Consider the following 13,648-nt stretch of genomic DNA (forward strand, 5'->3'; position numbering starts at 1 on the left):
TACTTTTTTTAACTTTACGGCCGTGGTTACTACATCATATTTTGTTTTATATGATTAATTACATAATATTTACATGTTATATATTTTATATTTGTCTAGCATAATAATGTTTTTTATAATTACGCTTGGAACATTTCTTTTACGTATTCTACAAATGTATTCATTATTATAATATATATGGTTAATATTGTTATACGTTTACACATTTTTACTCAATATGATTTGCAACGTTGTGTATTTTAATTGGTGTTGCTTATAAATAAAGAAAAAAAATTGAAGCATATATCTGTAATATATACATGCAGATAATTAATTAATGTATGTCATAGTGCCATTCCCCTTAAGCATCGGAGTACACTCTATTGATATGACTGTGCAGTAAGTACTGAATACAATGTGCCATTCAATTCCATTATATAATTTATGCAATATAATACAACACATTCATATGTATCCACAGTATTTCTGTTTATGCGCTGTTCTTATGCGACAATACATGGTCTCATTGCGTTATCAGTATTATTTAATATGTATGCATAGAGCGATGAATACACTACTGTATAATAATTATGCAGGAGGAATCGGATTCACCTATATAATTCTTTAGCATAGACATTGTTCAATATGGAGCAAATATAAAAAGGATGATTCATAACATTATATATATAACGCACACTTCCACTTTGTACAATGCTATGTTACACTAGTAATCAATATAATAATATGTTGTATTGTATATATAATTGATATTTCTTTCATGATTGATAACATAATCGAAATGTATGAAATTGCTCATTATTTTCGTCTGCTAAATATATATGTTTCGTTTTCGTTGTACTAGTGTACGTTGTAGAAATTTTTCATATATACTCTAAAATTGAGAACATATTTTATAGGGCATATATTTGGATGTAGTGAGAAGAAGCACTGTACAAAAATTACACTGTTTTAATGAGGACTTGCACATTCTTCTATTAGAATAATGTGTATTCTGAATAAAGTGTAAATAGAATTATCATTACAATAATTGCTATTTAGAAAAATATAAATTTGAATTTATACCATTCCTTTATGCCTACGCGCAGACACTTCATTAATGTGTACTATATGTACAACATTAATTTATTACATAAAATATATAGTTCGTCGTTATGAACATTAAATATAGAATAAAGTAGAAATATTTCGTAAAACTTTTCGTACAGCACATTGTACGCAACTTAAAACATGCACTCTGTTGAAGGAAATAAATATGCAATAGGTCTTTTTATATATATTATTTATGTGTAACTGACATGTGTATGTTATTTCATGTAGTTGGCATATTTAATATGAATTGTTCTCTTCTAGTTCATTAATTGGTTCGCTGTTTATACGAATGCATCGAAGCCCCGTAAGGTATTGTATAAGGTGTACTGTCCTCTGTTCTACTAAGTGTTGCAGAGCTAGTAAATAATGAGTTCGTACTATAGAACTGATTTTCGAAGAACACATTTCGTCTTCTTCTTCTCCTTCGACCAGGTATTAGTGATCCAAATGGAGTAAACTGCATTTTAGGTAAATTACATGGATCATAGATGTATGATGTTTATCTTGTTTTGAGTGAAATATACGATAATACATGGTACATCTACTAAAATAATGAGTAGACCGAATAATTTAACCTTGTATAATACAAATAGAAGAAGCAACAATATTGTTAGTTTCATCACAGGACTTAGGACAACATTATGGAGATAATACATTATAGTACTGTTATTTTCTTCTATATCACAAAGATCAATTTTTATGTTTTTAAGATATTCTTCTATAAAAAAAGAAACATCCCTATTAGTAGATGACGGACTTTTGTCCGCAAAATTGCAATAATTTATACATTTCCTCTTATTCTTATATTCTTGTATTATATAATGGAGTTCACTGCGTAGGATAGGATTTTGAATTTTATCACATGCTTTCTCATACATAATATATATATGGGAACATTTTTTTTGACCTCTAGCTGTCCAAAGTTATGTCCTTATGATAGAACATCTCATAGAGTCCTATTAGATCTGCAGAGATTTTGAGTTTAACAGCATTAGAATAAGGGAACAAATAGTTCTGACATTCATACTGATTACCAGGAGTTATTTGTTTAAATTTCGTTAGAAATGTTTTGTACAAATCTAACGCCCATTTTTGATTTACCTTCTTTAATAAATGCTCGTATATCTAATAGTACACATATATGCATATATCATCATTATTTTTTGATGCAAAATAATCCCTTGCATCATGTAAATATTGCATGACTTGATTACAATTAGGATCGGGTAGCTCATTGTTGTATTTATGTTTTGACATTATCCCTTTACATTCTCTTTCATATGTCACTGTTTCTCCAGAATACTGTTCTATCTGCGCTTTATGTTCTCTGTATGAACTTACAAAATTATACTAATAAAGGGAAGGGATATATATATTTTGACATGTGCACATAGAGAACAGAATGTATCAATGAATATGTTTGAAGTTTCATCTTTATAATAATACAAATAAAAAAAATAAAACACAAAGGTTATTGTTAGAGGCAGGGTAATATATGGATTCTATTTACCATTGTCTGATATAATATAGTACTTTAATAATTCATATATATGTAGATAGAATAAACTTGTTATAGTATAAGTGTGTATTTTTATTGAGTATAGAAATTATTTACAAGTGTGTGATGTATCAAACATGTGTTAATTATATGAATATATTGGAAATACTATGGATGCATTCAATATAGGGTTGACATTTATGGTTTCATTTATATTACCATGACATGAATTAGATGTGCTGCAAACTATAAACATGCTTATTTTATAATTTTGAAAATGAGCATGCAGTAAGTGAATAGAAGAATATATATGTTTACATATAGAAACAAGAACTATTATTATAGCTATTTATTTCCATGCGAGTAATAATTTACAAGAAAAATAACTAATTGTGGTACTAGTATTTATAAATACTATTAGAACTTATGTTTATAATACATATGTGGGCATAGGGTAAATGTAAGAATATGTACAACAGGGTATTTTTTGAAATATTAAAAAAACATTTGTTTATCATAAAATAGACATCCGTAGACCATTCCGAATAGAGGAATATGATAATGTTAAAAATGTGAATGTGGAAAATATTTATGTACTATACATTGAATTTTCTCGTTAAATGAATAAATCTTTGTAATATTTATACCAGGTTCCTCACATAGCAAACGTATAGTGAGAAATTGATTATATACAGTTGTTTTGTTTTCTCAAATGTTGTGCTTAAATTCATGCACTTTCTCAGCATATATCTGCGAAACCGTGAAAATTTTTCCGTTGTAGCGGCATTTTTTTTAATCATATGCAACACCATTTATATGGTTTTCTGTTATACTTAAAATGGTTCTATATGTTATATAATTGGTATGCTTTTTTTTATCGTACACATATATATTATTTACAATAGGGGCATTTTTTTTTCGAAAAAGGGAAAAATGGGATTGGATGATGGAAACATTTGTTCCATATTTTGTAGTTAAGTGAACACCACTACTGTAGAGTTAGGGAAATTTATATATACGGAGATTTTAAAGGAGCTAACATATATATCCTAGTGTAATAAAAATAAAAACAGGGCATACACGTGGTATGTTTTTTTCTTTGCACTGAAGAAAGAATCAAATATATAGGTGTGTATTTATCGCTAATAGGACAAGAATATTTTAAGCAATTTATAATATTTAATTCTTCACATTACTTGAAAAGAATGATTTGTTTCCTTTAAGGTTCAAATTATGCATTAAAGAATGTTGATAGGAAGGAAATTTTGTATTTAAAAAAGAAATTAGAGCTTTTTGTACATTTTCATTATATTTCCTTTTGTTACATATCATAAAAATTAAAAGAATTATAACAAATTCTGAGGTAGCTATCGCTCTATGTTAACACATAAATTTATAACGTGCTGTACATATTCGACATATGTTCCCTACGAACTTAAGCAAGGATATCATTATCCTCCATTATAACTGAAACTATTCGAACTCTATAGAAAAATAAAATAATTGTATAAAACTGCTGAAGGGAAAATATCATTCAGTGTAGAACATTCATCGCAACTAACACTGTCCCGACAAATTATTCGACATAAGGAATACAAACTTAATATGTGCGTGAACAGCTTCCATAGGGGAAGGGGCGGCAGAATATCCAACAGTGGACCGTAGTCTCCTCTTGGGTTATGTATTCATACATACACAGGGAAAAATATGCACCGCACTTCCTATTCCATGCAGGAACGATTGCCCTCATTCTCATGACCATAATTTCATGTTCATTTTTGTAGGCAAAATTAATAGGAATCTTATTCCACGGAAAAAATGCTCTACAGGGAAATTTGTATGAAAGGAAGAAAGGAAAAAATTCAAAATTCCCTAAACAATATTGTTCCTTAAATTTAGTACTAAAGTGCTGTAGAAAAAAATTTGCCCGAAGAAAGATACACCACCCTGAAAATATTCTACATTCATGTAAAAAAATGGGAGAACAGGAATCTACGGAAGTTTCCAGGAAGTAGCAGTCCAATAAAAATTTTATATATTATTGTTCACAAATATAATAACCAGGAAAGATTTTCCCCAAGAGGAAGAAAGGTTGCGCACTAAATGCATTTAACACAGAAAATTATTAACGGACATTCTACCAAGATAATTTTTACAGAAGGAAAAAGGGGAAAAAAGGATGTACATAGCGTCCTTCCTGCATGTGTTTACATACGGTATAACCTACATATGAGATATAAAATGTCCACATACGAATTACTCCTGTGTACAATTCTAAACTTTAGTGAAAAAGAAATTAGTAGCCCCTAAGTGGTCATAACGGGTTGCCGGAGAAAAAGTGCCCAAAGGAATTTTGTCGCCCGGCAGGAAATTGCACCATGGAAACCGGGCTAACACCGGTTGTCCCAACAGACCTTTCCGTAATTAACATGAACATAGCAATATGTTGCGAATATGTAAAGGTAACTACTCCTTTAGACAGGAAAGGTAAGGAACAATATTGATATATTCTCGATCATGTCCTCAATAATAGCACATATATGTGCTATTGGAATTACATACTTTCCATAGAATTCCACCACAGGAGCTACGCTTATGAATGTTACACATTTATTCTTATTGGTACAAGACAGAACTGCACAGAAGTGTTGTCTACATTAAATTGTTAAAACACTCATGGATAACAAATTTATATTAAATATTTCCAATTTATCCTCTCCAAAAAAAAAAAATGGCCATTCCGTTGCTGTCAGAAATGAACTCATTCGTAGCCAATTCAGTTTGTTCATACATGATCCAGCAGTTTTTTCTGAAGCAATGCAAGAACCCATAGAACATTACTGCACTATGCTCGCATGCCCTAGTACGCAGCTATTATACCATATACACAGTTCAGCATGCAGTTCGTGTATAATTCTTCTTCTCGTTTAATACAATTTTATTCTGTTACCAGGAAAAACGCATTACCTTAGAAAAACATGAATCTGAATACCTAAGAATAGTTCATTCCGTATCCAATCATATTTCATGTACAATCCAATGAATGCTTGTTCCGAACTTCAAAAGTACATATAGAATGCTATTGAGTTGTGCGTAATACTATAATTGTAATTAGCATTGCAGTCTCCCCTTTGTATATAGGTGAACAGAGCTTACAGTACTATATGAACACGCATACACCATTGTAATCCATACACTGTGCACATAATACTTTTCCTAGTATCTATAAAGCGTGTGCCCTCCCTCTAATATTTACTATTCGTCAATATTCTTTCTCCGTACTACATAGCACAATCGCTTATGATGCGTTTTACGCGTTGCCCATTCATTCCTTATAGTTCCCGCATAGGAATATTTCCCACTCCTATATCCTATTTGTGCTCCATGTAGTAACTCATATAAACGTATACACCATACGTCCCTTTCCTCCAGTATGCTTTATGAATTCAATAATACAATACTGTACATTGCACGCAATCTTCTTGCGCACGAAAATATGCTTCTACTATTAGCTGCTCATAGCACATACAACTGTCCGCACCACCTTAGCATTACTCTATTGCTACTGTGGGAGACGATGAGTGCACTATGAGATAACATCAATACATTCTAAAGAATCCGTGAACAGAACAGTACTATGGCGCATCCTACGTTGTGCAGCGCCCTAAAAATAGGTTTCCTGGGAAAAAGAAGAAATGGTACTTCCAACGGTATATACACATTCGTGAAAGCGCCGCATGTGCTTTCTGCGCACTGTGCGTGATACAATATCCAATTGTTCTTATATTTCTATGATATTGCAGCAGAAGTACCCTATGGTATAGTAGCGAGACAGCGAGTGACACTCCACATTAAGGATTTATGAATCATATGTTATGACCACGGGATGAATATGTCAGCATAGTGCATATAAATTTTCGCTCTTTCACAAGTTGGACGTAATGGAAAATTCAGAAGAAGGGGGGCACGCCGTGGCCGTTTCTTTCATTGTACAACCGGCACCCCTTATATAATTCCTCTATCATAATAACCTTATGGTTCAGCAAATTCTTAGATAGATATTCCGGGCACCTGCTCACAGTACAAAAGAGCATTTGGCTCCTTACAATCCTGCCATTATCTGTCATGGCAGGAGGAAATGTACAGTTCGCAATGTATTATAAACACTGGATACTTTAATACTATTCCTCGTGGACATGATCTATGCGCGCGTGTAAGATGCCCGAAGTACGATTGTCGTTATACTGTTAGCCTATGTGCCTTGTGCTTCTACTTGTGTTTATACACACGTTTCTTTTTCATACATGGAAAAAAAAAAAAAAAAACAAGGATCACAGGATAATGGAGAACACAAAATTTCCTTCTTGTGTAAGACTAAAATTGTACTCATGATAAATGGTAATACAGGTGTATTAACCAAAAACAGCGCTGGATTATAGCTTCACATTATGAACAGAAGGAGAAACAGGGCAAATATACACGAATAATAGTACTAAACAAATTTTCTCAAGCCGAAATTTTTAGAGCCCGTAAGGAGTAGCCAATTTCATATTTTTTATTTTAATGAAATGTGTATGCTACCGACCGGCAAAATTTTAACATGATGAGCGGGCATTTGTGTGGTCGTACGCACACCTCAACTGACGCGACATTGTATTCGCACATTGGAGATGCATAATTATAAGAATAAGACCGTCAAAAGGTTATGGAAAAAATTGAATACAGAAAGAATTGTGCTTTCGGATTAATTAAAAAGGGCGGCATAATACACAGCCCATATATGCGATTCGCGCGGTTACGAAAACATATTGGGCGCGATGCTGCTAAATCGGTTGTACATTTCCCGTGGTACAATTTATGGGTGCCAATGCAAGCGCACGCCCTATGTGTGTGTGCACAATGCGTATATATGTGATCGCACATCTGAACATGTAAATTTTTTACTTTTATTTTTTTTCTTGTACGTATAGTTGTACAGCTATAATGGACCAGGTTTACCCCAACGTCTGTTATTTACTATTTCTTTCGTATAATGTTTCCGAAAATTCGTTTTATAGATGCTTATCAGTATAGAGCTGTACATTAATATTTTTGTCCTTACGTGAAATTCACATATTGTACGGCATTCTAATATCATATAGTGCACATAAAATAGAAGAAGCAAAGTATGTTGGGGCTCTCTTTTCTTATTTTTTTGTTTGGTACTATGGGAGCAAATTTCAATTAAAACAAGAATAAATTACTTTAATAAGGCCCGGAATAGAAGAGGACGCTGTTATTAGTTAATTTCTTCTTTTTTTACAGATGAGGTCCTTTTTTTTACGCGTGAAGTCCTTGTTTCCCTTCTAAGCTCTTTTTTTATTTTTTTTTCTATATAATTATGTTAGCATATTTATCAATTCTATAATGTTCTAATATTGCGCGCATAATAATATAATAAACATAATATTCCTTTCCGTATTTTTCTTTAACCCCCTATGCATACATTGCAATTATTTTCTAGGCACTATATTTATGCACACCTAAGATGCTGCATATGTACCACCGTTTTCTAAATAATTTTATATAGAAACGGAAGCTTCGTCTTACGCCCCAGGTCCAAGTTTTATAACGCGTTCTTTCCGGTGCATTCTTTACAACATTATATACGCCACTTAAAAAAATTTTGAACCCATAGAAAAAAATTAATACATATATGATGTTATATTGTACGTGAAAGAATATATTTGTACTTTCCGAATATTTTAATGCATAGTCATGTTTCTATGTGAAAAGATCTTTGTACGTAATATATGTTTACACATAGTAGTATTTGTAAGTAGAAAAAGATACACCTAACAATCTGAATATACTGTATAAAACATTTATTACCAAAAATACATAAATACCCTACAAGGGGCGTGAGGCTGGCTACACCTATAAACCAAAAGCTACATATTGTAAAAAGTATATAGAATACAGCAAGAAGTGTAATCTATTAAATCTGTATATACTATTCGGGAATGTATACTATTCGAACAATATTTGCTACGAGAAATATGTACACTATTTAATATTCTTCTAATAGTATGAATAATAGTGTATATGTGAAATTCTACCATTACAGCACACTGGTAAACTCTAATGATGTCGAGGATGAGGCAACAGTCGAACGGTGCAATTTCTTTGGGGAAGTTATATTTTTTCGGTATCCTGATGTTGTTTGGGAACGATTACTCGAATGAGGTAATATAACAGTTCCGTTTGGGTTCGTTCGCGTCCGTTCCATGGTCAGCAGCGCCCTGGAGCTTATGCTGCTAGTATTAATTTTGCTTCTCAAAAAAGAGGAGGAGAAACGTTGTGATTAGTGCGTAACAATATATATATGTGTACCGTGCAGGTTTAAATGACCGCGAACAAAAATTTCTCTTATTTTTAGGATACCTATGGAAAACCGTACAAGGCAGGCCATATGCACCATATATTAAATGTCAGATATGGCAGATTATTAATGGATGAACCTAATATAGAAGCACTACTTCAGGAGAATAATACCCTGCTGGAGGAAAAGTTCATGGGATCAGTGGATGCAAATGGCGAAACTTACCTGCAGGACCGTTCCGATGTAACAAAGCATGGTGATGAGTCTAGCTCACGATCTAGAAAGAGTAGTCCTCGCGACAGTTCAAGGAAAAAGTCGAAAAGTACCATGGATCGTTGTAACGTGGACAAATCCAACGAATCCTTAAATTTGAATAATTTTGATGAGGATCAAGGCAAGGAAAAGTTTGGTGGATCATCGATTTTTGGCAGCACGGAGAGTCTATTTGAAGAACGAGATGATGATGATTTAGGCCATGACAGAAAGGTTGGCGAATCTACTCATTTTGGCAGCATGGACAGTATATTCCCAGAAGCAGCCGATGATAATCATGTTAGCGATGACACAAAGATTGGTGCGTCCACGAATTTTGACAGCAGGGAGAGTCTTCCTAAGGAACGAAATGTGGAAGGTAATGATAAGCGTAAGAATAAGTCTGAGCATCAACCTAGAGATCGAACCGGAGTAAAGCCTGGAGTTCATCGTGAGGCACAACGTGGATGTCCACATGGAGTACGATCTGAAGGTCCATATGCAAGGGAAACCGGTAGTACGCATATAGAAGGAATTGAACAGAGTGAGCGAAGTAATGGGATGGCCCGAAAAGGATCTATCTTTTCTCGCATTGCTAATTATATAAGAAAGATTGATTCCAAGTATCAGGCGATGTTGGTGGATATACTACGGGAAGAAATGGAGAAAAATTCTGATTTTAATGAGAAGGCACCGAACTTCAACAATAGAAATGAATTCAAGTTTGTATCACCAGTTTTGGGAGCATTTGTGTTTTCCTTGCTTATACTTATAATAAGTATGAAGGCTGCGTTTTTTCTTCCTGTATTGATAACATCAATAGTCGGATCAATAACATATGTTACATGCAGATACAAAAAAGCGCTTAAGCTTGTAAAGTACGAACAAAGTAGAATCAGAATGGTGCGAAGAAAGTCAAAGCAATGTGATACCGAAAAAATAGAGTAGCAGTGATACCTGAGGGCGATGACAATGTTGTACCGAAGGGGTAGCGAACGAGAATATGAAGGAAGTATAGGAGAGATCTACATTGGGAGAAAGAGAAGGAAGGACACCTATATATGGTAAAGGGAAGTATTACCTGGGAATAGGCAGCAAAATTACGCTGCAGTAGGAGCAATTGTTCATAATATAAGGAAGGATAATTCTCATAGTTCTTTGAATGCGAATCGGGAAATTGCGTCAACCATAGAATTAGTTGTCCTGTACGGCACCTGTGCAATGTATAAGCTGTGGGTGTAGTGTATGTTGTACATGCTCTCTACATTTCTCTTTGTTCTTCTTTTTTTTCCTTTGTTTTTTTTTCTTCTACTACCTTGTATTAAAAGTACAGAACAATTTTAACATATGTACTCCTCCATCCTTTTTGTTTTCTACCGTATCGGTTCTTTTCGTATTTTTCCTTTTTGTATTAAATTCACTCCATTGCAACAATGCACCACATCACGTAGGTTCAATGGTGAGGGATTACGGACTGTAGATATGATGTTCGTGCGATGCACTGATTGTGTCCGCGTTAGGTTCAACAATGAACGGGGTACACTGCAATGATATGTTCTTGTACGAGGCGCTATCAACAGCGTAGGAAGACTATGGAATGTTTGTATCATAGGAGTGCATGTGATACGTGTACTCCATTATTATAGAATGTAGAGGTTTGTTCTCACTTTGTGCGTAATATTCATTAATGAGAGTATGGGTGTAAAATGGTGTTGTGCCAGAATGCATATGCCAGACTTGTACAATGATTTATATTGTAGGATGTTATTTTATGCAAAAGGATTACCGTAAGTGTATACAGCAGTGTGTACGGCGTCACGGACGTGAATAAAGTGTGTACAGCAGTGTGTACGGCGTCACGGACGTGAATAAAGTGTGTACAGCAGTGTGTGCGGCGCCGCCTCCGTAGGTCGCTCCAAAAAACAGCACGACAAGAAACGCACAACAAGGAGAAACAAAAGAATGACCACAAGCGCACGACGCATGTGAGTGGCGCGACGTCGCAGACTTGGATGGAGTGTACGACGTGGGTACAGCAGTGTGTACGACGTCGCTGACGACACGTCGCGTCTCCGCGAGTCAAGCAATGCAGCGAATGTATGTTACCACTAGAAAAAAATGTTACTTAAATCTTTGGTCAAATCTTTCAGTGTGTCTAGGAACTGTGTGTCTCCTTGTATGGTACTGAGGATCTGTTGGGTCAATTGGTGTGTGGTTTTCTTTAAGTCTATCGTGTTGTTAGTATTTCCTGCGAGCAGCGCATGCGCGTTTTTATCCGTGAACGGTTGTTGTGGCTTTTGTGATGCTGATGGTGGTGTGGATGGTGTGCTGTTGCTTACACTACTATCCGCGTTGTGTTGTGTTTGTTGTTGCGTGGCCGCTTTCGACGGGTCCAATGGCGACGGCCCGGATGGGGTGGATTCGTTCGTGTCGGATTGGCCGCCGTGCGCAGGTGTATGCAGTTCCGCCTCGTCATCTCCTCCGTCGTGCTCCTCATCGTCCTCGTCGTTGACGTCGTCCAACTGCTCCTCCTGCAACACTTTGTCCAATGTTGCGTCGTCCAACTCGCTTCCATCTGCGTTTGCCTCGTCGTCTGCGTCGTGTGATGACGACGGATCGGTTTCTTCCATAAAATCTGGCTCTTCGTTTTCTAGATATTCGATTTCGGGCAACACTTCTTCGTCTTTATCGATAAAATTGTCAGATGGCTCCTTGGACATGTCGAGTAGTTCTAATGCGCCGTGCTGCGAGGTTGATTCGGAGGGTGCTGTGTCCGATGATTTCGACGCGTCGTTTGTGGTAGCGGAGGGTGTTGTTACAGATCCTATTCCCCATAAAGGGATTTTATCCAATTCTGTGTCCCACTCATCCTTTATGGTTACACGAGTGGCAGGTGCCCCCGGGTGAGTAGAGCCGATACCGGAGGAAGCAGGGGTTTGGTGACCAGTGGAACCATTACCAGAGGATTGACCTCCTCCACTGCCTTGGGTAGTACCATCCCCACCTTCTTGTCCTTCCCCACCAGAAACTCCATCTGCCAAATCAGCATCATTGAAACTGCCACTACTACCCGATTGATTTGGGTGCGGGTTGGGTTTTGGTTTGGGTGGATTGAGAGGAGGGGGGTCGTCCCCGGTACTAACCTTGCCGCCACTAACAACGGTGGCCCCTAGGGCGCCGGAATCAATGGGTTTACCATCTGGCGGTGCGGGGCCTGTTTCACCTTTTCCACCGACTGGACCCACTGCACCAGACGGGCCGGTTTCACCCTTGTGCCCATTGTTACTGACATCCTGCGATGTTACTTCGGTGTTGTCGGAGTTAGGCGCCTGAGGTGGTGCCAGTGCCGTTGGTGGTGTGTCCCTCCCTGATGCATCCGGCCCTGATGATGGTTCTGACGGTGTTGATACTGTTGGTGGTTTCGGCCCTGGTGCCGGTGCAGATGGTGCTGGTGGGTCCGTGGCTGTCTCTTCGACCGCTTCTGGTGTTGTAGGTGATGCTGCAGCTGATGGTTCTCCTGCACCTGGTGGTACTGGTCCCGGTGCGGGGGCGGGTGCCGGCGGTGAATCCTCCGGACCGTTACCTGTCGTGATCTGTGTAGTTCCAGTACCTGTGAGTTGGAACGAAAAGGAAGAATATGGACATGACTCCGGTGTTGTGCAGTGGTTGCTCATGGTAGGCCACACGGTTGGTGCGTGCGGTCGTTTCACGGCTGACCTCTGGTCGCGTGACGAGGCAGCAGACGGACGGGGGTCGGGTGCCACCCCGGGAAAAGACTCTCGCTCTCCCACCCACACACAACACACAACACACAACACACACAACACACACAACACACACAACACACACAACACACACACAGTGTGTGTGTGTATCTGCGTCTGCGTCTGCTTCTACGTCTGTCGACGTCTCTACGTCTCTACGTCTCTACGTCTTTCTATCTGCCGCGATGACTCTCCCCGGTCGCCCCGTCGCTCTCTCTCCACTCATTCAGGTGTTTGCATAGTGGTATATGTGTTTGTGTGTGCGTACTGCACGTGGTTGTTTCATACTACGTATTTCAAGCACTTCTTTTTGTGTTTTGTGGTATTTGCTGTATCATGTGTTCATCAAAATACATGTACTTACCTTTAGCCTTGTGGCTAGCTTCGGATCCAGTGTCATCCTTCCAAGAACTCCACTCTTGAAGAGATTCCTTCTGCCACTGTCCCCAGAAGTCCGGTTCGCCGTTCTTTATGTTCGCCGCGTCGTCGTTCGTTTGCTTCGGAGCGTCGTGCGAATCCGTTGTATGACCTGCACTCGATGTACCTGCAATAACGCCACTGTTGTGTTGTTGTTGTGCTGCCGTTGCCGCTGCCGGTGATGGCGCTGCCGGTGTTCCCGCTTGCATGTAGTTGTCTTGTGTGTTTCCATGTCTTAAATAACCATTTGGCATAATCACCTGTTCG

At 37.3% G+C, this 13,648-nt stretch overlaps 3 protein-coding genes across 3 annotated transcripts; 2 read left to right on the plus strand and 1 right to left on the minus strand.

Annotated features, from left to right (window-relative positions):
• Positions 1–4,690: 4,690 nt before the first annotated feature.
• AK88_02091 (uncharacterized protein) lies at positions 4,691–5,091 on the plus strand (the record flags this gene model as incomplete). Its single annotated transcript, XM_012479725.1, has 2 exons — positions 4,691–4,886; positions 4,955–5,091. The coding sequence occupies 2 exons, from the start codon at positions 4,691–4,693 to the stop codon at positions 5,089–5,091; spliced, it is 333 nt and encodes a 110-aa protein (XP_012335148.1).
• Positions 5,092–8,713: 3,622 nt separating this feature from the next.
• On the plus strand, positions 8,714–10,148 carry AK88_02092 (uncharacterized protein; the record flags this gene model as incomplete). Its single annotated transcript, XM_012479726.1, has 2 exons — positions 8,714–8,812; positions 9,006–10,148. The coding sequence occupies 2 exons, from the start codon at positions 8,714–8,716 to the stop codon at positions 10,146–10,148; spliced, it is 1,242 nt and encodes a 413-aa protein (XP_012335149.1).
• A 1,160-nt stretch (positions 10,149–11,308) lies between these two features.
• AK88_02093 (uncharacterized protein) lies at positions 11,309–13,590 on the minus strand (the record flags this gene model as incomplete). The annotated part of the gene is made up of 2 exons (XM_012479727.1): positions 11,309–12,810; positions 13,329–13,590. 2 exons carry the CDS (start codon positions 13,588–13,590, stop codon positions 11,309–11,311), a joined length of 1,764 nt encoding a protein of 587 aa, XP_012335150.1.
• Between the last annotated feature and the right edge of the window lie 58 nt (positions 13,591–13,648).

The sequence above is a fragment of the Plasmodium fragile genome (assembly GCF_000956335.1).
Source record: "Plasmodium fragile strain nilgiri unplaced genomic scaffold supercont1.19, whole genome shotgun sequence".
Lineage (NCBI taxonomy): Eukaryota > Apicomplexa > Aconoidasida > Haemosporida > Plasmodiidae > Plasmodium > Plasmodium fragile.